The 27,104-nt window shown below is 46.3% G+C and overlaps 1 protein-coding gene across 5 annotated transcripts; it reads right to left on the bottom strand.

Annotated features, from left to right (window-relative positions):
• Positions 1 to 365: 365 nt before the first annotated feature.
• On the bottom strand, positions 366 to 27,104 carry DAO (D-amino acid oxidase). 5 transcript variants are annotated; one of them, XM_048821575.2, is made up of 11 exons: positions 26,804 to 27,104; positions 16,482 to 16,691; positions 14,923 to 15,037; positions 14,449 to 14,525; positions 13,746 to 13,811; positions 9,849 to 9,903; positions 8,966 to 9,070; positions 8,265 to 8,347; positions 6,338 to 6,455; positions 4,921 to 5,019; positions 2,331 to 2,817 (listed from the first exon to the last, which is right to left on the bottom strand). In XM_048821575.2, the coding sequence occupies exons 2-11, from the start codon at positions 16,673 to 16,675 to the stop codon at positions 2,686 to 2,688; spliced, it is 1,044 nt and encodes a 347-aa protein (XP_048677532.2). In that variant the 5' UTR covers positions 16,676 to 16,691; positions 26,804 to 27,104; the 3' UTR covers positions 2,331 to 2,685. The 5 variants fall into 5 exon arrangements, with proteins under 5 accessions (XP_048677535.2, XP_048677532.2, XP_048677531.2 ...); XM_048821574.2 differs by lacking the exon at positions 26,804 to 27,104 and adding an exon at positions 18,528 to 18,638; XM_048821577.2 differs by lacking the exon at positions 26,804 to 27,104 and adding an exon at positions 18,476 to 18,509.

The following is a 27,104-nucleotide window of genomic DNA, read 5'->3' as shown; positions in this document are numbered from 1 at the left end:
ACAGGGTTCCAAACAGTGCCAGCTGTGATTGTGTTTTTAATGGTCACTTGCCCACTAGCAATAAGATTTAGCCAACTAGGTAATTTCACGTTATACAGTTTCAGAACCTTCTGTTTGTCCACGCCCTAGAATTGTGGCAATTCATCAAATGTTAGTTACAAATTGATAGAGCTAAAATACTGGAAACATGTAATGAAGATCTGGAGTGTTTCTGTTAAATTAGCACTTCAGACCTTGTCAATCCCATCACTAACAGGAGAAGTATCATGCATGGGCACATTTAGATCTAACCTTTAGCAGGCACAAATATTAGAATCTGGCCTTTAAGCTGTTAGACTGCAAATAGAATCACACACCTAATCAGCTCTGTTAATATTTTTTAATAGCCAACTTAGGAGCACATTTGTCATCTCAAGCAATGAAGAGTAATAGCTCCCATGTGCTTTAAGCTCTGATGAACCCAACATTTATTTAGGGCTATATGATGATTTGTTATTGCAGATTTACACTGATGTAATCTTCTGAAGTCAACTGAGTTGTTACAGAATTACACCAGTCTGAGGAAGAGCAGAATCTGGTCCTTAATATCTCATATTGACACTAAGCGAAATTGAGTAGATGACTATTTCATTTGGTGGTTTCTGTTGAAGTGCCATCACAAATCATTAGGATTCACATTAACCAGTTTCATTTTTTTTAACTCTCTTGATCTTACCCTTTTGATTGTGATTGACAGTCAGTTGAGTTGGGCACCTAAAGTCCATTTGTGCCTTTGAAAATCTCTCCCCTATGAATTATAGCTCACAACCACCTTGTACTGTACAAAATGGGGCACTTGAGACAAGTAAAATGACTTGTCCAGAGGGATGGAGGGAGTTAGTGTCAGAGCTGAAGTTCCTAGCTCCCAGGCCTATGTTCAGACCTCCTCCCTCTCCAAAGGGAGTGCTCCATCAAAGGCATCTTTTATTACATCCAGCTGCTCTCTACCACCTGGGATGTGTGACTCTGTCATGCATAGGCCTTTAAAAGAGGCAGAGAAAGAGAAAGGAGGCAGAGCTGTAGACACATGCCTTTCAAACGTTCTGGTGCCTCTGCCTTAAAGCAACCAGCCCTGCATTTGTCAAGTGGCACAAGCCTAACCGGCATCCTGAACAAGCTGTGTTGCGTGGGATGGGAGCTGGTGGCTCTCAGATTTTTTACTGTTAAGTTAAAGGAGGTAAACGGTGACCCACGAGACCCTGGTCCACACTGTGAAGATGTACATGAAAAATGAAACCCAATGGGCTAGGCTTGGCAGTATGCAGCCTGACAGCATTACAGTGAGAAGAGCCCCACACCCCTAATGGGGTTACCCATTACCATGGCAACCACTGGGAATAGTCTTGAAGATGGGAAGGGCCCCATATTTGTAGACAAGGCAGCAGACCTGGGTTCTGAGGGGACTTCGTGCTGTGATTCTGAATGCTGGACACAGCCTTCTTGGGGAGTGCTCTCCTTTGAGCACTCTCTGGTCTTTTGAGTTGGGGGCATGTTCTCTTGACCACTAAGAGACCAAAAGGTACCTTTCCTGCTTCTTATGCTTCCTGATCTGGACCCTGACCAGACCAAACTGAGGGAGGAGAGACCAGGCCAGAGCAAGCCAACTCATTGCACAACACCTTGCTGATGACAGCCCTAGTTCCTGCACAGGATATACCCCACCCCAAGGCCTTGTAACTTCCTGGCAGCCCATATGCAATTTGTACAGCAGGTGCAAGCTAACAAGAGTCAGACCTTTTCACAAGCTAATGTTTCCAGCGATGTACCAAGGTGAAAGGAAATGAGAGACTGAAGTGCCAACGTCTATTTTAGATGCAGGTGCAGCTATTCTGCCTATCATCTCTGCTATATGTAGAATTTGGCAAACACAGCCTGAGTTCCCTTAGGATGTTCCCTTTGGTGCTGTATAAATTATGTGAAAACCCCGTCTTTGGGAACATGTCTAGCAGTAGAATGTGTACAATAGCCAAACGCTTTAGCCCCAACTTCAATGTAAGAAAAACTACTCTGCCTTCAGCTTGTATCTTAGACCCGCTGCTACTTTCGCAGGAGTTCAAGAGCCTCTTTCTATTAAGGAGCTTTTATCCCTTGGGCAAGGCTTACAAATCTAACTGTGTGCTGGCTGGCTGAACAGCAAGTTAAGACCTCAACTGACATTGGATCAGCTTCAGGTCCTGTCCAGCAATGCTACACATCTCAGAGATGAACTGCAGGCCAGCGAAGAGTTAACTGAACTCCGTCTGCCCTTTGGAGACTGACCTAGCAGCGTCTGGGTGCTTCACTAGAGACCATTTACAATAACACAGGATTTATGTGTATTTCCATGATGTAGTTATATGAGAACAGAGCAAGGATGAGCCAGCCACCTGGCAAACAATAGCAACAGGGAGTTAATTGGTAACAATCCGAAACCTGTACCCTAGAGACCCGTCTTGGAGCTGCTGAGGGCATCAAACAGCAAACATGCATCACTGAGTTATTTCTTTTTGCCTTCGTCCGTGACGTCTGAGCTACTGGTGCTATTGTAGGACGGGTGATTCCTGCACACAACCCAGTTTCTCCCCATCCACCCTCCAGTATTGCTGTGGGCTATCACAGATTTGCCATGGAAGAAATGTGGCTGATCATTAGAGTATTTCTGTTAAATCAAAGGTGGGACTGTGGTGGTCGGGCCAGCTTCTTTTCTTCTAGAATCCTTCCGAAGATCCTGGCAGCTTCCATGGCACATCCCCAGTGGATGGTGAGTCCGAAACCACCATGGCCATAGTTGTGTATCACCTAAAAGAGACGGAAATGTGGATGTGGAAAAGCCCTGGCAACTAAACACTTGGGTTCAGATGCCACAGTGTAACCCTGCAAAACAGTGACCTGTCCAAGAGGAGTCAAATCAGCAGTTATAGTTTTGAGGCCAAGAGAGCTTCACAGCAGGAGGACGACAGCACATGACAGGGTCTGGACTGCATCAGTATGCACCAGCATTGGATACTAGGTAAAAGCACATCTCGGTTAGTTGTTTTTCTCTTTCTCCTGTCATCACCTGAAAGTGATTAAGCCCCCAAGTGCTGCAAGCTGGCCCTATGGCCTAGCGCAGGGATGCCTTTGTGTAGCTGAGAGCTCTTGTGGCAGCTTGCCAGGAGCCTGGGGGCTGTACCCAATTTACATAAAATGGAGCAGCTTGCAGCGGCCCTTGTTTTTACTCTGGAGAGATGTCCCGCATAGGTGAGAGCCCAGCCTCACCCCAGGGCCTGCATCTACCATAGAGCCCTCATGTCAGAATCACCTTCCTGACTACAACCGCTCTTTAAATCTGGAAGCCTTGGGATGCATAGTGAATTCACTCATTGCAAGTTCCCTCCCTCCCCATGTATTGGGCCAGCATCTGGTTTTGGGCAGGGGAACAACTGATCTTTGAGTGGTTCACAACATGTAGCTCTGTTTTCAGTTTTATTCAGCAATCTCCTGGTTGAAGTCACAATAGCCTTGGCCACAGACAACTGGAGCCTGATCCAAAGCCTACTGAAGACGAGAGAGTCCTGTTGAGGGCTCTGGATCAGGTCCTTACCAGCTACCTTCAGTGCAGCTCTTCACCAGTTAGAATCACAACAGCAGCCACGGCACTGACAGTCATGTTCCTGCAAATACAAACTGTGATACCCAACTTCTTATTTGTGCCTGCCAAGGTAAATTACTTTGTTTCAGCAGGAGAATGACTCAGGGTCAGGATCGATAGCCAAACGTCTGTCTTCTATCAAGATGATGTAGAGAGGATGTGATGATAAAAGAACAGAGAGATCTATAAATTAATTTTAATACTGCACTGCTTTGCGCCATGCTAAGGGTCTCAATTAATATGCTGGTTTCTTTCCAAGAATCCTAACTTGGAATAATCTCCAGCTAAATTGAATATATTTTAATCAAATTTAATTACATTTCACAGTTGCCCGTCTCTATTAGAACTTTAATCTCTTCTGCAGAGCTTTACACACATACACACCCAATCAAATCACAGCGTCCTAATACAGACCTACCAACGAAAATTAAAATGAAATCACTGAGGAGTGATTAGGGCATAAACAAAATGGGGCTGCACAGAGGGCCCTAAGAACAGATGGCACATATAAACTTGGATTCCTAGAGCTCCTTTATCACAAGATGCAGATAAGCAGGTACATTTCAAGGGATGTTATCCTGGTGAACTTTTAACACACAGGCCAAATTTTAGAAACTAGAGTGCCCAAAATTAGACACCTAACTCCACATTTAGGCACTTAAAGTGGTATGATTTCAGAGGTGCTAAGTAACTACAACTCTCATTCATTTATTTTTACAATTCTGTGCCACATTTCGAGTAAACTGGGTCCCTGTCCACTCAGCCACTAGATGTGTTTTAAACTGGGAATCACTGGAAGAAATCTGAAGGTGGCCGATAATTCTTACAACAGACGTTTCATGGCATTTAAGTTGGTAATATGGATAATGATCCTTGAGACCCCGAGCAGCTGGGTTAGAGTCAGATTTTTATGACGGGAGACATAAGGTCCACATGCAAAAATGCCACAGGCTTTGAGCTCCAATTTTGTAAAATCAGCCCCTGAGTATACACACCCACTTTCAGCATTAAGGGACTAGATTCAACACAAAAATATAAACAACCCTGCATGTTTTAAAGCGGAGCTGACCTCTGTAGTCTGCATGAAAACAAAGCAATGTGAGTGGAATGTTGATGCTTCATTACCATCATCAAAATGAAAGCTGCTAAATTAGTTTTGCACTAACTGGTTATTCTGTAGAGGAGCTGCGTGATTGATCTGACAAAACGTATTGCTTCAAGTGCCATTACTCAGGACTCCAGCGGATTTCTACGTACAGAATGCTGTGTACCTCTGATTTTAAAGGTCCATGACGAACTGCCTCCCTCTCCAACCGAATTGTGTCACGCACAGGGCGGAAGCCACTCCATTCATCCACAATCTTTGCCTTCTGGAGATGATAACATGTCACTGGTTTTAGCAGTTAAATGTCAGTAACACAACTGCATTAAACAACCAATTGGAGTGAGGAATTTTGTGGACTCTTGTCCACTGGGAACAGAACTGAATCTTATCTGCTAACTCAGTGTACGTAGTCCAGCCAAGGGCCATCAGACAGGAATAACTTTTGATCAGGACCAGTCTTGGCTACCTGAGAGCCAGTTTCACAGACGCAAAAGGCTCTTGGTCCTGTTACCAATTGTGTGAGCCAGCCAGTGCCCTGAGCTGTTTTTCATGCTGTCCCAAGGTAATTTGGCAGCATTACTGTGAGTTGATGCAAACTGCCACATCTAGACTTCAGACTTTCCTTAACACAGCACCGCAAAGGGGCATGGGGGATTGAAACACAGCCATCATCGTGTAATAGCAGAGAGGGGCCTTGCATATCAGTTTAAGTCTGTGAAGTGCTTCAGAGCTCTGTGATGAAAGGGGCCTGTAGCAGGGCATATTACCCCTTTAAGGGCCAGACAGGAGCCGATAGCCAAGACAGCCTGGGTGCAATCAAGGAGCAACCTGTCCTGCCTCTGGGGCTGGGCTATATAAACAGGAAAAGGAAGCTGAGCAATTAGAGAGCAGAAGCCATGCAGGGTGCTATGGGTAGCATGTCCCAGATCACTGGGCTGACCTGAGCCTTAAAGACTTTGGGTTTTGACCATATGTTTGGTTGCTCTGACTCAAGGCTCTGCAGAAAGGGCCTTATGAACAGGGTTAAGCTACTCCCCAGAGCTGATGCTTAAGGGAAAGGAAGAAAGCCTGCATGCCTCCTAGAGCACTAAGAGAACCAAGATCTCCACCTACTAGAGTTGATTTGGAAGCCTTCTTAAAGGGGACATATTTTTTTGTTAGCTTGGTTTTGGCCTCCTGCTTCTCAGATCCTGTACAATCCCATATACGTGTATAATATTATGATATGCCCTCATGCAATATCAGACACTGACCCAGGGTCTCCACAGTACTATGACACTGTACTGATGAGTTTGAAAGTAAGATGGCCATTACTTTATAAGGGGAGATCACCTGAACAAATCCATTCTGTCCATCCAGTTTGCTGAAGCTGGATCTCTGATAATTTGCATTACTGAGATAACAATTATACTGAGAGGTTCATCTTCAAAACACTTTCCCAGGGGATTCAGCTTAGCCATGGGGGGAAGTTCTCCTTGGCCCATTGTCTAATACTTACATTATCCCCATATGCCACAACACACAAATCAGCTTTCTAAGGCAACAGCTGTTCTATCAGCATTGGATGATATAACGTAACGTACCTGGAGACTCGGGAGCAACCTACAGCAATTTTCCCAAATTGTTTTGTGATCCTGGGGGCTGTTCTCTTTGTTCCAGTTTCCCAGCTGAAATATCCCTCCCAGGGTCACAAGCTTGCTCCTGGAACAAGGGCAGAGGGAAAGGGTTTACAGTGAGGGCTCAGCAGTGGCCTGGTACCACAGACAAGGATGCCATCCATATTACTAGCAACTGCCCTGCTCAGCTTCTACAGCTGGTGCAAGGGAAACCAGACTGTCCACACTAGGACCAGATACTGAGGACGGTTTAACACAAATGGTTAGTCAGACCTAGTTCTCCTCCAGAATCCCTTCGTCAGTATGACAGCACTTAGTCCCAGGTACTCTCAGAAGCAGAGGCACTGTTCTTTCGCGACTGTGTAAACTGTGTCCCCTCCCTGGAACCTGCACCTGCCGTTCAGAGCTCCACAGTTTGCAGTTATTCTTAGTTTTTAAACCTTTGCTGTTTCCCTTGGAACTCTGCCTTGTCCCCCAGCTAGCATGGCTGGGAGCTGAAATAAACCCACTAGAAGGAATTACATCTGCAGCTGGTGCAGACACCCCTGGGAACACTTTACTTGGGAGCCACAATTGTTCAAAGTTCATATTTACACAGAGGTTTTATGGCTAATCTTGAACCATTAGAGCAAAAGAAAGTGCCCAGAAATGTAGCATTCAGATTACAGCTAAGAAAGCTCTCCTCTCCCAAAGTGGGGCCAGGTCTCTGTTTTCCAGCAGAAGTGGAGACCATGCAACAAGCATGTGTTTGTTTATCCTGAGGCTTGGTTCTCTCCGTGTGTGCAGCTTCCAGACTCATGAAATTAGCTTCCAAATCCACATGAACACTCCGCTTCTGGAGCCACTTAGGAAGTGCAAGTTACATGCGCAAAACTAAGATTTTAGATGTATAATGAGGCCAAGGCCTGCCAGTCACTGAATTCAGCACCTTGGCTGAGTGGCGACTGCAGGATCAGGCGAAGATTTCAGAACTTCACACTGATGTGGAGACGATGACACAAGTGGGGTTTGTCCCAAGGGCTCATTTCTGGTCCTGCTGGTAGTGAACAGGGAAGCCAGTTACGTAAGCTAAGCAAATCTCTGCCAGTGGTGGAGACCCTTAGTCATAGAACAAATGGCCAAAGCTGCAATTTAAATGTTGCAAAGTAGACTGGTGTGGAATGGACGACATTTCTCTCATTGTAGTTGGAATGCAAAATTCTAGGGAAGTCAATTTATTAACCAGTTAAAGGCCCAAACCTGCTCCCACTGAAGTCAGTGGGAATGCTGCCAATCCTGCCCTTGATGTTAATGGGTATGTGACTGCTCGAAGCGCTGTACAGAAAACGAGGACCCAGAGCACAAGTGTTGAATGGAGTGTGGAAAAAGAACAGGCTCCACACAAAAGTGCCTGGGCTTCAATGGGAGGTGGGCGTGCTCAGCACCTCTCAGGATCTGGCAGAATTCTGCTGAAGTAAGGACAATGGACGGCAGGGTTTGCCTATTGGCAAAGAGCTGTACAGGTGCAATGAATGCTTCTTGGTGTCCCCAGCTCCTACCAGCCCAGGAAGCTCCAGAGCCAAACCTGAACCTTGCTAGACCGAGGGGAGTTTAACTGTGAACTTGTGCAAGCAGCCCTCTAAGTCAGTGCAGACACTGGGAATTGCCTTGCTTTTTCCATGCATGCCCACTGCTCTCCTCCCACACACCTAATAAAAGGAACATCAGGCAGGGTACAAATCTAAGCCCTGGTTTAATATTTAAAGTGTTCTTCTCAGAGGCTTGCTCTTGCAGGATTTCTGCATTATAGATGTCAGTGGGGAGCCATTTTAGAGTCTTTGTTCTATAAGCAAGGTTGGTAGAAACATTACTGATACCTGATGGATCCCAGGGCAGTCTGTTAACTGTTACTTACCCAGGTATAATGTATGGTGAGTTATAGATTCCAGATTCATGATCATGAGTCAGGACAAAATGCTTCACCCAAGGGGCCAGGACCTAAGAGATGAAGAAAACAGAGCAATATAGATCCACAGATATTGGAATTGAACATCTAGGGATTTCTTTGCCCAGGTGGATGGAAAATTGAACAGGCCAAAGAAAGTCAACCCCTGGCCCAGACACACAAAAGGAAGAAATGTTCGCTCATTAGTAAACACCAGGAGCAGGGGTCCTACCACGCAATTTCTTTCGTTATATTTATATTATATTTACGCCACGTCATCAGCATTTCTTATAATGCAGCGTTAAGACAGAGGGGCAGATGGATGGTAGGTAGGTGGGAAGATGAGTACAAGTGCTTCCCACCTCATATTACTGTGTTTTTTCAGAATAATAATAATAACTCTTCAAGACTTTGGCCAAGGATTTCACAGCATGTTACATATATGAACAACTGAGCCTTAAACCCACCACCCACACATTACAGTTGGGGAAAGAGGTTTAGGGACCAGCCCATGGTGGCATTTGAGCCCACAGCAGAACCAGGACTCTTAGTCCTGTGCTTTGGCCACCAGACCACACACATTCATACATCCCATGAGCTGGGCCTCGTGAGTCCAATCATCCAGCAAAAGAAACAAAATCTGGCACCCGCCCCCCCAGTACCATCCTCACCTTTATGATTTGTCCTCGGCCTGGCATTAACCCTGGGTCTGGTTGCAGTTCCCCTGCATGGACCCCGGTACAGTTTATTATAACATCCACGCCCTTGGCAACCATCTAACAAGGGAGAGATGCACAGCCATGAGCAGGACATGCAATCTGGGGAGGCAGAGGAACTCGTAGACCCACTTGGGGAGCACCTACCATTGGTTCTGCAGTTCTCTTCCAGGTGGCAAAGCCAAGCCAAGCACCTGAACTGCTACCCTCAGCTAGTAATGAATGCGCTAGTCCATAAAGCAGAGAGGACAAATCCGGCACTCAGATCCTCAGGCACAGCTCTCACTGAAATCCCATGTGTGCACATGAGGTCGGGATCTGTCACAGCCTCCCCTGAAGGGGAGACCGGGATGGCTATGGTAACTGAATTCCTATCCGCAGGTAAAGGGATAAGGAGATTCCAGCACAGCCAGAGCACTCGGCTCATTTGATATTCTCCTGCGTGCTGTGCCAGCCCCTCCTTGCAATGCACATAGCACAGCCCAATGATCGAAGGGAGTAGGGTCTGCCTGAAAGAGGCTCCCGCTCAGGGATAGTTAAGACTGCTTCTCTACCCTGACTGCTGCATTCTAGTGAAGGCAAGTACTTCCCCACAGCATCTTGGAGCGCCTGGCAGATTACACGCCAGATAGAACTCTTGCCTCCCCATCAGCTGTGGGAACCATGGTTGCTGTTAATAAGGCATTCATGCCGTGTGGTGTCTCCCCTGCCCTGCCCCTGCACAAGGCAAATGCTCTTCCTCTCCTCCCGCCACAACTCAGGAGTCTCGGACTTGTCTTTCTAAATGTCCAGCCAGCCCTTCCCCGGCAGATTGTCTCCAATTAAATTCCAGGCCAACCTCCTGGAAGGATTCAATCTTCTTATGAAAAAACTTGACTCCTCTCTGCTGTAACCTGTAAGAACAAAGTTCATTTGTTAATGACAACTAACAGCAACAGAACAATTCAAACCAGCCACCAGGGAAGGGTTATTACTCTTCATGTACTACCATATACCCCAGTCTTTCTCAATGGCTCTTAAATGGTCTCCAATCATTACCTCATTTCTTTAATGCACTGGGATACCACTAATTGACAATCATACTAATCATGCTAAACCATACAGCATATTCCAGACTTTCACATGTATTGTAAATGGCTCATTCATTACACATTTTAAAACAAACAAAACCCTTTTCTGCAACGATGCACCATTTGCAATCTTGCATTGTTAACTTACTCCATTTTATTTCTTTTCATATACAAAATACAAAGTTAAATCCTAGTAAGGAAAATAGAAAGGAGCATAAACTCTGGCAAATTAAATGTAAAAATATAATTAGGAAGGCCAAAAAAGAATTTGAAGAACAGCTAGCCAAAGACTCAAAAAGTAATAGCAAAAAAATATTTAAGTACATCAGCAACAGGAAGCCTACTAAACAACTGGACAATCGAGGTGCTAAAGGAGCACTCAAGGATGATAAGGCCATTGCAGAGAAACTAAATGAATTCTTTGCATCCGTCTTCACAGTTGAGGATATGAGGGAGATTCCCAAACCTGAGCCATTCTTTTTAGGTGACGAATCCGAGGAACTGTCCCAGATTGAGGTGTCATTAGAGGAGGTTTTGGAACAAATTGATAAACTAAACAGCAATAAGTATTCACCCAAGAGTTCTGAAGGAACTCAAATGTGAAATTGCAGGTCTAGTAACTGTCATCTGTAACCTATCATTTAAAGCAGCTTCTGTACCAAATGCCTGGAGGATAGCTAATGTGATGCCAATTTTTAAAAAGGGCTCCAGAGGTGACCCCAGCAATTACAGGCTGGCAAGCCTAACTTCAGTACTGGGCAAACTGGTTGAAATGATAGTAAAGAACAAAATTGTCAGACACATAGATGAACATAATTTGTTAGGGAATAGTCAACATGGTTTTTGTAAAGGGAAGTCATGCTTCACCAATCTACTAGACTTCTTTGAGGGGGTCAACAAGCATGTGGACAAGGTGGATCCAGTGGATGTAGTGTATTTAGATTTTCAGAAAGTCTTTGACAAGGACCCTCACCAAAGGCTCTTAAGCAAAGTAAGCTGTCATGGGATAAGAGGGAAAGTTCTCTCATGGATTGGTAACCAGTTAAAAGATAGGAAACAAAAGGTAGGAATAAATGGTCAGCTTTCAGAATGGAGAGAGGTAAATAGTGGTGTCCCCGAGGGGTCTGTACTGGGTCCAGTCCTATTTAACATATTCATAAATGGTCTGGAAAAAGGGGTAAACAGTGAGGTGGCAAAATCTGAAGATGATACAAAGAAGTACTCAAGACAGTTAAGACCCAGGCAGACTGTGAAGAGCTACAAAAGGAGCTCTCAAAATTGGGTGACTGGGCAACAAAACGGCAGATGAAATTCAATATTGATAAAAGAAAAATAATGCACATTGGGGAAAAATAATCCCAACTATACATATAAAATGATGGGGTCTAAATTAGCTGTTACCACTCAAGAAAGTTCTTGGAGTCACTGTGGATCGTTCTCTGAAAACATCCAATCAATGTGCAGTGGCAGTCAAAAAAGCAAACAAGATGTTGGGAATGATTAGAAAAGGGCTAGTTAAAAAGACTGAAAATATCAGATTGCCTCTATATAAATCCATGGCACGCCCACATCTTGAATACTGCGTATAGATCATAGAATCATAGAATAACAGGGTTGGAAGGGACCTCAGGAGGTCATCTAGTCCAACCCCCTGCTCAAAGCAGGACCGATCCCCAATTAAATCATCCCAGCCAGGGCTTTGTCAAGCCTGACCGTAAAAACTTCTAAGGAAGGAGATTCTACCACCTCCCTAGGTAACGCATTCCAGTGTTTCACCACCCTCCTAGTGAAAAAGTTTTTCCTAATATCCAACCTAAACCTCCCCCACTGCAACTTGAGACCATTACTCCTTGTCCTGTCCTCTTCTACCACTGAGAATAGTCTAGAACCATCCTCTCTGGAACCACCTCTCAGGTAGTTGAAAGCAGCTATCAAATCCCCCCTCATTCTTCTCTTCTGCAGACTAAACAATCCCAGTTCCCTCAGCCTCTCCTCATAAGTCATGTGTTCCAGACCCCTAATCATTTTTGTTGCCCTTCGCTGGACTCTCTCCAATTTATCCACATCCTTCTTGTAGTGTGGGGCCCAAAACTGGACACAGTACTCCAGATGAGGCCTCACCAATGTCGAATAGAGGGGGATGATCACGTCTCTCGATCTGCTCGCTATGCCCCTACTTATACATCCCAAAATGCCATTGGCCTTCTTGGCAACAAGGGCACACTGCTGACTCATATCCAGCTTCTCGTCCACTGTCACCCCTAGGTCCTTTTCCGCAGAACTGCTGCCTAGCCATTCGGTCCCTAGTCTGTAGCTGTGCATTGGGTTCTTCCGTCCTAAGTGCAGGACCCTGCACTTATCCTTATTGAACCTCATCAGATTTCTTTTGGCCCAATCCTCCAATTTGTCTAGGTCCCTCTGTATCCTATCCCTGCCCTCCAGCGTATCTACCACTCCTCCTAGTTTAGTATCATCCGCAAATTTGCTGAGAGTGCAATCCACACCATCCTCCAGATCATTTATGAAAATATTGAACAAAACCGGCCCCAGGACTGACCCCTGGGGCACTCTACTTGACACCGGCTGCCAACTAGACATGTAGCCATTGATCACTACCCGTTGAGCCCGACAATCTAGCCAACTTGCTACCCACCTTATAGTGCATTCATCCAGCCCGTACTTCTTTAACTTGCTGACAAGAATACTGTGGGAGACCGTGTCAAAAGCTTTGCTAAAGTCAAGAAACAACACATCCACTGCTTTCCCTTCATCCACAGAACCAGTAATCTCATCATAGATTATATCTCATCATAGCTCACTTCATCGGATGCACTCAAATAAATTTGTTAGTCTCTAAGGTGCCACAAGTACTCCTTTTCTTTTTGCGAATACAGACTAACACGGCTGCTACTCTGAAACCTTCCCTTTATATTTATGACACCGCTCTTATGTTCTTATGACCTTTAAGAAAGCTCCATTAAAAAAACATTGTGAAAGCTGCAAAGTTAAGCACTTCAAAGTTAAGAAATGCCAGAATTAAGGTTCCCGATGCAACCTTAATTCAGCCCCCCCAGAAGCTGCATTATGATATAGTCTTTAATTTCATGATCACATACTATTTTCTTAATTTTTTTAAGGAACAAACTGGAAAAAAGAAAAGAAAAAGAAGTTGATCATTTGGACCCTAATATGTATGCATTTTTTAAACATAGGCAAAGCAACATGTTTTTCCCTAATTTCATCCTTAGAAATGGCTGAACTGTTTTTGCTAAAATGTTCCCAAAATATTCAGCCTGAGGCAGACACCCCAGCATGGAAAATTTCATCCCAAACAATTAAAGTCGGGCAAAGTTACAAGCAACTGTAACAAGGTCTTATAATGAACAGCGTCAGCCAACATTAACCATTGGCAGTACTACCATCTAAAATACATCCAGCAACTTCGGGTTAAAGGAGAATCTTGAATAATATTTGGTGTTTTTCCCCCTTTTGTCTGAATGAAAATGGAATTTTCAAAATTATTTATAAGTAGGCTGATGGGTGAACTGAGTAAAGAAAGCTGTTTTTTATTCACCCTTAAATCTACAGATTACTGCACACGTCTGAAAATGGGGGCATAATCCACTCATAGCAGAACAGAAGAAAGATAATAGGCTGGCACTCACCTCTTGGTCAGCCAAGGCAAATAGCTCTTGCCCTCTAAGATTAGTGCTGTGTTAAACCAACCATAGCTGAAACCAGAGGAAGAGAAAAATGGACGTGCAATGTCATGTGATCTCGTCTTATTGGCACAGAATTTGCTTTCACGTCTACTCTTTTTAGGGCATCTCCTGAAATATTTTTAGCAGAGGAAGGAGCTGAAAAACTCCACATGTCCCTCTCTTCTGTCTTATCTGAGTTGATTCCACCTTCTTATTTATGGAAAAGAGCTACAGCTCCATAATAACTCAATAATGCTTCGCACTTACCTATTAACATCCACTTGAACCCGTTCACAGAATCATAGAATATCAGGGGTGGAAGGGACCTCAGGAGGTATCTAGTGCAACCCTCTGCTCAAAGCAGGACCAACCCCAACTAAATCATGCCAGCCATGGCTCTGTCACTTTAATCCTCATGACATCCCTGGAAGATAGGTAGTATGACTATCCTCGGGGGGGGGAAGTGATGCATGGAAAAATTAAGTCACATAGTGGGACAGTAGTAAAGGCAGGAATGGAACCCAGGAGTCCTGGGTCTTGGTCACCTGTTTTTTGCTCTAGATCATGCTGCTTCTCACTGTCTTTATGTCTAGTACACTATACCTATTGTATGGTGCAGTGCATGGGATTCCTGGAGGTGTAGGTATATTTATGCATTGTATAATACCTGTAACCAGGGAAGAGTTCAAGCTCTTTTGGTGTCAGATTCCTAAATCCCAGGACAATGTCCTTCCAAGATGGATTCTGCAGAGGGGAAAATGTTCCAGGCTCGTTAACGTTATTTAATCACTATAACACATTCCTAGAGTCCATGTAGCTGAACATGGGAAGGATGACATGGGACACCAGCGCATGGCTCAGTCCAGAGGAATGGAGGGCCAGACCCTCTGCTGGTGGAAACTGTCATTGCTCCATTGAAGTCAACAGAGCTACTTCGGTTTACACCAGATGATGGCTAGCCCAGCATTTACATTTACATATCACTGGAGAACCAGCAAGTGCACAGTCCAGACAAACTGGTGACAAGATGAACTGTCAGCTGATCTGGTAAAGCTGTATACACCAGTAAACAAAAACCACAGGTTTGCCCCGCAAGACTTGAGCCATTGACCCTTGGTCCCTTTCATCTGTATCTGCTTACCGGAACTGGCTGTGTGAAGAGATTGTAGCCAGAAAGTAGGAAGAGTCCCATTTCCTCTGCTTCCAATGAGTTCAGGTGTCCACACAGGTAATCAAATGTCTCTTTGTTCCAGAGCCTAAAATATAATATCACACAGATTTATCTTTCAGAAGGCATCCTAATAACCTACCAGCTTCAGTGCGTGTACCGGCACTCCCTTTCTCCCAGGTCCCTTCGACTGATGGCAGTCTACTCACCTGAGTAGGGTTTGCAGGGCTAGACCATCACACCTTTAGTATGGATTTACAGTTCCAGAGTCATCATTAAATCATAGCAGAGGGAGAGAGAAATGAAGAGGCCCAGCCAGGGGGATGGGAGGTGGGGAAGAGATGAACTCCTCTGGGATTGTAAATGAGCAAGGAGGCAGGTGGTGGGAGCTGCAGAGAGGCAAGCTCTCGCCTACAGCTGGTGAGGTTAGGTGAAGGGGCAGGGAAGAGGCTGGTGCTAGCCAAATGCAGGAAAAGAGGCAGGAGGCAGACAAGGTCCCTGAAGGTGGCAGAGGCAAGTCCACAAAAGGCTTTATTAAAACAACTGGCAAGCTGACCCCAGCTCCTGGTGGAGTTTAGGAGCCATTGAGTCAGACTGGAGGGCGGGGGAGATGCCTCCTGTATATGGAGCAGCAGCATCCTGCCTGGGCTGGAGTCTGGAGAGCTGGGGCTAGGGAAGGCTATTGGGACTCCAGACAAAGGAAGTTCTGCTCCATCGATGCCCTGACCTCAATTTGAGTAACTAACTGCTGTGGGATTGTCTGTCTGCAACGTGCCCCCTTTCAGAGCTCATGTCTGAGCTCTGGAGCACTTTTGTTCATGAGGCAGAGCGCTGGCGGAAGGTGGGATTTCTATTTTCAGCTCCTCCAGGCAAATTTCTTGCAGGGGACTGCCATCAGTGCAGTGGCAATGATGAGGCACGTGGCCTTGTTTACACTAGGGATCTGCACTGATGCAGCTAAGCTGCGGGCTGAAACCCCAGCGCAAGCAAGGCCTTAGAAACTTTCCGGAGACTGGTTTCACACTTAGTTTGCCAGCCCCTCCCAATCAGTGAAGAGCTGGCAGAATGTAGAGGAGCTAGGTTTCCTTCCAACCGTTGATCAGGTTTGTACCAAGCGTATCCCACATTGTGTGGGGGCATATCAGATTCTCAACAGCACCGTGCCAGGAGAGAGCACCTGCAGAAGGCAGAGCTGATGATCTTGATTACACAGCAGTGCTTTCGTCAGGGCCACTCAATAGCCATCAAGCTGAATAGCAAGGAGATGAAATGAATGACCCTCCAGGCAGACTGGACCCAACTGATTACGAGATCTGGAAGCGACCCAGAACATATTTGCCTTTAAAAGCATTTCAGCCTGAGCGGACAGTGGTTTGCAAATGATGAGGGGAATTGATTTGGGATGTAATAATTATATAATTGCCATCACTGGGGCACCTGAACACACTGGTCAGTATCACCCACATCCTTGCTTGCCAGGCACTGACAGAACAACATTACAACCGTATGAGAGCCAAAGCCGCCTCTCTTACGTTTCTTGAGCGTTTCTCTTATCGTCCAGGTAGGGCTGCCAGAGCCCTGCTGCTCCATCGCTGGTGGTGAGCGGCGTATACTGGTCAGCGTAGACCTCAATTTCCAGGGGTTGGACAACCGAGTGATACTGATCGTAGATGCACAAGGCTGTGGATAGCCCGATCACCCCCGCCCCGATCACCACTACGTGCATGGCAGCCAGGTCCCTCCTGCAGGGGCAAGACAAATTAAACCAAACCCCTAAGACTGTGCCCAGGAAGGAAATAAAGTCAGAGTGCCGGGGAGCTGCTTGAATGGGCCTGGTGCATCCCCGAGAAGGCCTGCCCCTACAAGGCTGTCCTGAAAGTCCTCTGATGACAATGGGACAGAGCCAGTCTGCAAGGGCAACAGGCCCAGCAGCAAAGGGGCTAAGCCACATCTCAGTGTTTATATTTAACCCCATTTCTCCAACAGTAAAAGCAGCTGCTGACTCACCTCTCCTGCCCAAGGGAGGAGGAGTGCACCACAGACTTGGTAAGGGAGCGTCGTGGAAGCTTTTCCCACTCTTAGCCTTGCAGGACTTGTGTAGACTGGATCGCATCCTCAGCTATCCCCACCCCTGGCTAGGTTGCTACACCAGGCTGATGAGCCCGAGCACATTATTCCTGAGACACTGCCCGGAGTCAACACACTTTGCTTCTCTTTTAAAAGCTATTTGCGACCACCCTGGCCATTGCAATTCTGAAGCAGAATGGGCATTTAGCGAGCTCCTTTACATCTCAATACCCAGGATGCTCGCTCTTCCAGCTCCCATGGCATTGCTGGCTCGGACCTCTGGCAGTAGGCAGAGACTTGGGCACACAGGCATCTCTTTCCTCAGAGGGGAAGAACCGGGGGCTGGTGCTTTCTGGGCCAGCGTGTCGCACTCACCACGTCCCACTTGAAGGCTTCAGCCTGCTTTACAAACCCAGCAATTCCTCCAGCCACTCAAGCTAGCATCTAACAAGAGAACTCTCTGTGCTCTGGAATGGCTCAACCCACCTCCCGCGCCTGTGTTCTCTAAACTCTGCTCCCGCCTGCCAGCACTCTTGGCACCCCAACGGCTGGGCTCTGAATCCTTGTCCTAGCACAGCAGAGTCTTTTGTAGAAAGACACCCTGGAAACGGTCGACATTTACCCAGCAAAACCAACGCCAGAAACAACAAATGGAAGAAAGGTTTTATTGTACTGGCTTTGCAAACTTCCCCACTCAGCTCTGCGAATGTACCTGCAGCCTGATCTGCATATCCCAACACTGGGGAAGCCCCCAGAGCTACACTGATACCCTGTAGCTCAGAACTACAGCCTCAGAAAGGCAGGATCAAACCAGTCATTCCTAAAATTTGTGCCTCTTCCCCTGTATAAGCCTTAAGCCTCACCCATCCCTTAAAATGCTGCATTGATGACAGCTCAGGGATCAAAGGGTTAAAGTGCACGTCTTTCAATTCACTGTTGACTGGCACAATGTCCCTCTGCTTCTCATGGCCAACATGCAGCTGCAGCTCTTCCCATGGGCTTACCAGAGCAGCTGTTGCTGCTAAATGCATCCTGGCCAACAAACCCCTCTCTGGGGTCCTGTCTGGCCAGCTCCCTTAGCAGCTGCTGCTCCCCAACCTGGTACTAGTGAGCATTCCAGCACAGGTGTGTGAGCAGGTAAGTGCTCAGGTGTGCTTGTGCGGATCTTTGCCTGCACACACACCTGAGAGCTCCGCTTCACCCTTTTGAAGATCGGCCTCATATTTTTAAAATAAATGTTAATTTACTCTGTTACCAACCCACATTCCTAGAACTCCCTTAGCACACATGGAGAATTAAACTCTTGCATAGAGTCCTGCTCCTTCCATTACTGTGACTAATGATCTGATCAGATAACAGAAATTACAGTCAGAAAAGGCCTATGTGCCCCGCCCAGACCCGTCCCCAGAGCCAGGACAGACTGCCCCGACTGTGCAAATTGAACAGACGGCTTTCTCACCAGTTCTCCAGCTGGTCAATAAACCAGAGACAAACACATTCCCCAGACTAACCTGCAGAGTGACAAGTCCCCAAGAACGTTCCTAGACCCTCCGCACAGAGCCTTCTGCACACAAGCTGTTTATCGCTAAGCACGAACTGTACAGTCTGAAGGTCATTCACCAGCGGCAGAAAGAGCAGCATCAGCAACTCGCTCTTCCTAACAGCTGGGCAGTAGGTCAAAGTCTCCCAGACAAAGTGACACTGGGCAGGGAGATGACGTTTCACAGTCCTGGTGGACTCACTCTGCCCAGAGAGCATGACTGGGATCTTCCCCAGCACAGGGCAGAGCTCCACCCTCATTACTGCCATTGAGCTGCCTTGCCTGAAATTAGGGAAGGAAATGGAGTGACAGGGCCTCCCAGGACTCCTGAAAGGGGTGGTCACTGCCACTGGTCACCATGGAAATTTTTCGTTCCTCTGACCCCAGAGAAAGGGAGAGGCAACTAGTGGGTAGAAGCAGAGGAATGGGAGTCAGGACTCTTGCGTTCTCTTCCTGGTTCGGCCATAGGCTTCCTGCAAGACCCTGGGTGTGTCATTTACCTTCCATGCCTCAGTTTCCCCTTCTGTAAATGGGAATAACTCTTCCCTGCCTCACACGGGGGCTGTGTTTACAAAGCGTTCTGGGATCCCAGCTGGAACAGGGAATGCCCTGTAGCGGCATCCCAAGCGTTAGTAGCTGAAGGAGCTCTCACACCACTGGGGTCTTTGTGCCTGGCTGTCCCCTGGCAATAGGCTGACAGCCCTGCAGATGGTTTACTCCATCTCCATCCCTCCTATTCATAGCTGTGCCTGGAGCTGGAATAACTCTCCTATGCAGCAGTGACTTCTTTACCTCAGGGAAGCAGCTGGGAGTATTTACTTAGCCATGGACCTCCACTGTGCGGAGCAGACCCCTCCTCCTAACACATCCGCTTCCCATGGAAGAGCCAGGACCCCTCAGCTTCTAGGGCAATGGTTCTCAACCTATTTACCATTGTGGGCTGCATATATGTGGCTCTCCATGTGTTATGTGGGCTGCATCCACACTGCATGGCCCTGATGATGTCACATGGGCCACAGCTGTGTACTGATTGGGCTGCAAGCAGCCCATGGCCTGAGAAACGCTGTTCTAGAGTTTGTGCAGCCTGGAAAGCTACACTCATCTGCATATTCAAATCCATCCTGTTTAACCTCTAGACACCTACAGATATAGTAAAATCTGCCCTAAGCAACCACACAAAGCAACCAAACAAGACAATTGCCTAGTAAGAGTGAGTCCTTATGTAACAGTCAAAGAAAATTGTCCTGGAAATCTTGGGGAGATTTCCAAGTGGCTTCTAACAACAGGAAGTTGCCTATAGGAAAGGGATCAACCCTTAGGGCTGGTGACACATATTTATGGCATTTGTATATTTCTGTGGGTTTATCCTATCCAAAAGGTCATGTGAACAGCCACCAGTAGTAATGTGAGCTGGGCAAACAGCAGAAGCATATTGTGTTTACAGAAGGCCATGCTACAAGCTAATCCCTTGTGTAGCCGGTTTCTAGCAGTCCTGGCGTGAACTCTGGATTACAGCAGATGGGACAATCTTACCTTAGAGTGGTTGTACTGCTATCCATGTTTCCCATGTAATACTTTAAAGAAGGGAAGCTCTGTTGCAGTGAGGCTCATTCCCCAGTGTAATAATACCCCAAAAGGCCTCCACATCTCTTTCTAGAAACTGGTGAGATAGAATCACCAGTTCTCCACGCAGATTTGAAATGGTGCGGAAAAGTGCCTCTTTGACTTCTAGAGCATGTTTCATCTAAGGATCTCAATGCTTTAAAAAATGTCAGTTAATTAGCTAACCCTTGTGAGATAGGTTAGCATTAGCACTCCCATTTTATAAATGGGGAAACCCCAAGGCACAGAGATTTACACCTGAGATCATACAGTGAGTCAGTAGCAGTGTGGGAATAGAACCCAGGAGCTCTGACTCCTGGTCCCCTGCTCTAAATGACAGACACACTCTTTCTCAATCCTCCTCTAGCTGGAGAAACCCATAATTTCATCCCCTGCCTCAAAGACAGGTTTCTTTGAGATTGTGTCTCTGTGTAGATACCCAAAATGTTGAAGAATGAGGGAAGCATACAGTGCATGGGCAGGATGGTTACAGACCAAATTTTTGGTGAGTATTCCAGGAGCTGTCAGTAGCTTTTTAAAAATAAAAGGAGGACTTGTAGCACCTTAGAGACTAACCAATTTATTTGAGCATGAGCTTTCGTGAGCTACAGCTCACTTCATCAGAGGAAACAGAAATGTGGACTGTTCTCCTAAGTAATGAAACTTAACATATGTATATGGACTTCTGGGCCAAGGATTTCACTCTGAGTGGGTGGATGAATTTTTTTTTCTCAACGCAAGGGGCTGATCATTTATTTATTGGCTAATGTACAAAGACGCCATCTCGCAAAAGTATCTGGGATGCTGTGCACAAACTAAAATGAAATCAAGATTGGCTTGGGGCCCGGAGGAATCCACCTCCAAACAATGTGAACAAAGGAAAGGATCCAAGAAAGGACAGAGGTGATTAAAAGAAAAGGTGCAAGGGGGTCAGAGGCAGCTGGCAGGAACAGAAAGGCCTTGCACTTGGCAAGGAAGGAGGCATGCAGCCATGTGTATATGCTCAGTCAGAGGGAATGACAGAGAGAGAGTCGAACCTCCAAGCTTCTATGTCTTGATCCCCGTGCAGCCATTGATGCTGTTGACGATCAGGTGCTGTTGTTCCTTGTGGGCCCTGGCGCAGCACTGATGGGGCCAGTCGTGCCTGACAAATGTTCCTGTCTACCAAGAGCCTCCATGTGGAGTGACACAGAGGTCCCTGCTGTCTGCCCTTCTCTCCAGCATCCACATGAGACAGCTAGTGGGTACTCCGCGATCTAGAGCATGCTGACAACACAGCTCTATGCACCTCCTCCGTTGTTATACCAATAAAATAAAAACCAGCAGGATCTTATTAAAGGGGAAAAGGCAAAATGCCACATTTATTGTGAATACAGAAAGAATCATAGTAAGCAGTTAGTTATAGCTATAACATTCCATTCAATTTCATATTTATTCACACATTCATTCATACACACACAGGTTCTACAAGGTTGTTATCATAGTTACCAGCCTTAGAGTTGCTCATGCCAAGCCACTGGCCAGGTGGCCTGGACATGAGGAGGGAGCAGGGCCTCGTCAGATGCTCATCGGATGCTCCTGGAAGTTGGTTTGCAGAATCAGACCCCAAAGTTCTCACTTTCTAGAGTCCATTTTTATAGGAATTTCTTCCTATGCCAGTCTATGGGAATTGCTTCATCATACTGTTGCTGAATCAATCAGCAGATAGCACATTCCTGACAGCTCTGTGCTGCCAGATGTTATCTTGTTCTTTGGTTCTCCCATCCTTGAGGCTGTTGGGTGGATTCCAGTCTGCCCTCCGGGGGTCCTCTGGTTATTTCCACTCGACGCCTTCTTCAGCCAATGGACACTGGATTCTTAGGCTGGCACTTCCCTGAACATTCAGTTATTATCCACACCAAGCATCCATCCACATACATCCTCTATCTCTATTTTAATCACAATTGTTAACAAAGCGAGATGAATACAACAAAAGGGCGGGGAGTCTCTGGGTGCTGTTTCTGTTGTTACAGAGTATTGCTTTGAGTCTCTCTCTGTGTGAGTAGTTGTTGTTACAAAGAATTGCTTTGAGAACAGACTCTGTCTTAGAATGTACTAACACAATTAGCAGCTTGCACGTTTCACACATGGAGGGAGAGAAACAGTACCAAAAACCAAGAGACCTCTTAATTAGTAATACCCTGGAATTTAAACTATGGGGAATCAAACTCATTTGTGATTTTAATACAGAACTTCTTTAATATGATCCAACACCGTGAGTGCACCCCTGCCATCACCCAGGAGCACCAGTTGGCATATGGATGCATGACAAACATTTGGTACAGGTTTGATCCAGGGAAGTCAGAACTGATGATGGAGACAGGGAAACACTGGGAGGAACTGAGGACACTCTCCAGCCCCCAGTCATCCAGGCAGGGCAGAGCCTTGGGGCCATGCTTAGGGTCCTCACTGCACCTGGACGCATAGCCCACACCAGTGCTGAGGAGTGTTCTCCACCAGCTGCAGCTGCCCGAAGGCAGGGAAGCACCTAGCTGCTGCCTTTGCTCATTGCTTAGGTATCTTAGATATGACATCAGACACACTGATCGGGGCCCTGCGACAAGAAGGCCTGATTTGTATGAACCCCTAAGCTTCAGATGCCTTGGAGAGATCTAGGGGGAGAGGCAGTTGCTCAAGAGCCTAAATTATTAAGGGCTTTCTATACAATCAGTAAAGCCTATTATACTAATTACCCTATTACTTGTCTGCCTCTTGCTTTTGGCACTGCTGACCCCTCACACTTTCTCCTGTCTGGCAATTAGACTTTTTCCTTGCATGGTGCCATGCCTTTGATGCTGTCAAAATGCTTTACAGACAAGATCTGTAAAGGCCCTAGACAAATTAGAGGATTGGGCCAAAAGAAATCTGATAAGGTTCAACAAGGACAAGTGCAGAGTCCTGCACTTAGGACGGAAGAATCCCATGCACCGCTACAGACTAGGGACCGAATGGCTAGGCAGCAGTTCTGCAGAAAAGGACCTAGGGGTGACAGTGGACGAGAAGCTGGATATGAGTCAACAGTATGCCCTTGTTGCCAAGAAGGCCAATGGCATTTTGGGATGTATATGTAGGGGCATTGCCAGCAGATTGAGGGACGTGATCGTTCCCCACTATTCGACATTGGTGAGGCCTCATCTGGAGTTCTGTGTCCAGTTTTGGGCCCCACACTACAAGAAGGATGTGGAAAAATTGGAAAGAGTCCAGCGGAGGGCAACAAAAATGATTAGGGGACTGGAACACATGACTTATGAGGAGAGGCTGAGAGAACTGGGATTGTTTAGTCTGCGGAAGAGAAGAATGAGGGGGGATTTGATAGCTGCTTTCAACTACCTGAAAGGGGGTTCCAAAGAGGATGGATCTAGACTGTTCTCAGTGGTAGAGGATGACAGAATGAGGAGTAATGGTTTCAAGTTGCAGTAGGGGAGGTTTAGGTTGGATATTAGGAAAAACTTTTTCACTAGGAGGGTGGTGAAACACTGGAATGCGTTACCTAGGGAGGTGGTGGAATCTCCTTCCTTAGATATTTTTAAGGTCAGGCTTGACAAAGCCCTGTCTGGGATTATTTAGTTGGGGATTGGTCCTGCTTTGAGCAGGGGGTTGGACTAGATGACCTCCTGAGGTCCCTTCCAGCCCTGATATTCTATGATTCTATGATCTAACTTGAACAGAAGCTGCACCCGTGGGGGGGGGGGTGCGTGTCAGAATTATTACCCCCATTTCACAGATAGGGAGGCAGAGGCTCAGGGAGATGGAATGATCTGCCCCAGGTCACACGGTGAGTCAACAGCAGGGCTGGAAACAGAGACACCCCCTCCAAACTGCTAGACTGCACCCTCCTCCTGCCAGGTTGGGTCTTCAGCCAGGAAGGACTGCGCTGTGTAAAAAAAACCAGCATATGACAGTACTTGGCTAATGGCAGCTCCTGCTGCCACCACTTCTGCTCTGAGAACATGGGAAGCTTCTCCTTGACCGGATTATGTAGCTGTTTAAATATTTCATGCAACATCTTTGTAGCAATTCTCTGTTTGATCAGTTACCTCTGACTGCCCACCTAGCGCTCCAGAGGCAGCTGTGACTCAGGTCTCATTAGGAAAAGGCTAATAGTGACACATGTGAAAGGGAATAATTTTCATGCCTGTCTAACATGGTCAGATGCTTTAAAATACCTTCTGTACACTCGGTCTGTATGGATTGCAGGGTGCAAAATTTGCACACAAGAGTCCATCTCCTACAAAGCAGGGCAGTTCAGGGTCTGCTTGTTTCACTTTTATAAGCATCTGTGATTATTACTGCAGATCTGTATAACTATGACTATTCACAGAAAACTGGTTATTCAGTGACTTTAGAGCTTCCTTCTGTTGACAAATTAGCTGTAGGCAGACTGAGCTCTTACAAATTCATCCACTAATAATATAAATAATAACAACAAATAAAAACACCTCTCTCTTGTACAGTGCTTTTCATCCATAGCTCTCAAAGCACTCTACAAAGGAGGTCAGTAGCATTATCCCCATTTTACAGATAGGGAAATTGAGGCACAAAGAGTGGAAGTGACTTTCCCACGGTCGCTCAGCACAACAGCGACAGAGTTGGGAACTAAACACAGGTCTCCTAAGTCCCAGATCAGCACCCTATCCATTAGGACACACTGCCTCCCCATTAGTCTACACTGTTTAGTGAAAACAACGAGGAGTCCTTCCTTGTTGTTTTTGCTGTACAGACTAACATGGCTACCACTCTGAAACTGTTTAGTGAGTGGCTGATGTGAACGTACTTCAGCCTACAGGCTCCATTTGCCAGGGTTGTTATAATTCACTATCCGTGCTATGTGCTGGTCGCCTGAGTCACATGGTATGGTTTGTGCTCCATTATTGGATGACTCCATGAAACGTTTCAAGATGGCAGTCAGGTGTTTCCAGAAAGGCACGTTCCCATGAGTATCTGTGACGCTTTCTCATTCCACAAACAAATTGCTCATGCAAATATTCACAGGAAATGAGTAAAAGGGGCCGTGAATACTGTCCAGATACATTCACAGGGCTTACCTGAATGAATGTTTGTGGGTGCTTTGGCACAGTATTTATCCAGCTCTAGCTAGCACCAGGAAGGTTTTCTTCCTGAAAAGGGCCCTCATTTGGAATTAGTGGCTCAAATTCAATCCTGGTTTAACAAAATCCCCTGAATCATAGGGAGTTGCATCTGTATCTATGGGCTCAATCCTGCAGTTCTTACTCAGGCCAAGCTCCTACCGAGGTCAGTGGGTGGGAGTATTGCCTGAATAAGTCCCATGTGTAGATCTTAAGTTGTGCCACTCCATGTTTGCCCTGTCCTTTCCTGAGAGAGAGGCCCCAGCCTCACCCTTTATGCTTATTCTAGAAATTGATTCACTCTTAAAAATAAATAAAACGCATATTGGTCCCACAGGCCTGTAGAACTGACCTGGTCCTGGTGCAGGACAGAAACCGTACTGCGAGGGACAGAGTGAGAGTCTGGAACTAAAGCCAATGTAAAGGCAGAAAAACAAAGGGAGCGTCTCCAATGTTTACAGTATGCAGCACTGATTGTCAGGAGTGGTGAGGGCTACTCTCCAGAGAGCATAGCTAATATCCTTCCATCTGGACAGGAATTTGGTCCAGCTTAGTGGATTCTGAGAGTGAGGGCTTGTTTGCCAGTCCCTTTATTCTAGAAGGAAGGTCTCTCTGCAGGACACTCCCTGGAGGCCTGGGGCACACACAGAGAGGAGCCCCTTTGCCTTGTCTTTGCTGAGAGTCGAGGGGAGCCAGCCCTCCTTTGTTCAGTGCTTCCACACAGTTAAGGGGAGTAGAACTGTTCAAACACTATTAGAGAGGACACATCAGTGAGGTACGTGTCTCCAAGACAGACAGATGTAATAGGCTCCCAGAGGGACTGCGAAACACTCTTTGGTCTAGTGTGATTTTAATAAATGCCCCTGGCCATAATTACTCCAGATGACAATCCTGAGTATTCACATTAGCAACAATGTAGAAGGAGAGATCTAATAAGTCACGCTCCCCTATTCCCCAAGTATCATTATTCTCCTCACTGACATGGAGCATCTTTATAAGACGAGACAGATTATGCCCATAAAATTGTAATTGACTTTTATCTCCTTAAAATTCCTTGGCTCTTTCATTTGTGAACTAACAAGCCTTCAGTGCCTTTGTTCTATACAAATGGAATCACAAGTATTCTCCCCCTCCCTTTCTGCCCCATTTGCTTCTACAATAAACCACAAGAGTGAACCCCTTGTTTGCACCCGTGCAATGGCACTGAAGGAGGTCAATAGAATGGGTAGGATTTGCTCCATTATTTGGGAGATTCTAATAATTCCCTTTGTTTTCACAGTCATGGTTGCATCCGATGAAGTGAGCTGTAGCTCACGAAAGCTTATGCTCAGATAAATTTGTTAGTCTCTAAGGTGCCACAAGTCCTCCTTTTCTTTTTGCGACGTTTCTGACAAGGAGCAGAGATGTAAAATGACCCACATTTCATTCACTGAAGAAATCCCCTGTAATTTATTTTGCAAACAACACCGTTAAAGAAATCAGTATTGCACTTGCCAATGAAAAGGATTCTAAGCAGTACCTGTTTTCTAGCACAGCCTCCAAGGGACAGACAGAAGGTTGCCAAGTGCCCGTCAGCTGAGCTGGATCCTCCCTCACCAGGTGTCACACAGGTCAACAGAACATGAGAAAACGGTTTTGATTTGCACTGAGAACAGTGCACCTGATGCTCCTCTCCTGTGCACCAGTCACCCTCAGTGGGGATTAACGCCAGTGCAGTCCAGGCAGTTGCCCCAGTGACCAAACCAGACCCAACTCTGCTGCCAAGAGGCCCCCTCCTGTGCAGATATCCCCGCAGCCCTGCCAAGCTTCCTTTGCAGCTT

The sequence above is a fragment of the Caretta caretta genome, chromosome 15, assembly GCF_965140235.1.
Source record: "Caretta caretta isolate rCarCar2 chromosome 15, rCarCar1.hap1, whole genome shotgun sequence".
Classification (NCBI taxonomy): domain Eukaryota; kingdom Metazoa; phylum Chordata; order Testudines; family Cheloniidae; genus Caretta; species Caretta caretta.
This window is presented reverse-complemented; position numbering and strand designations above follow the sequence as displayed.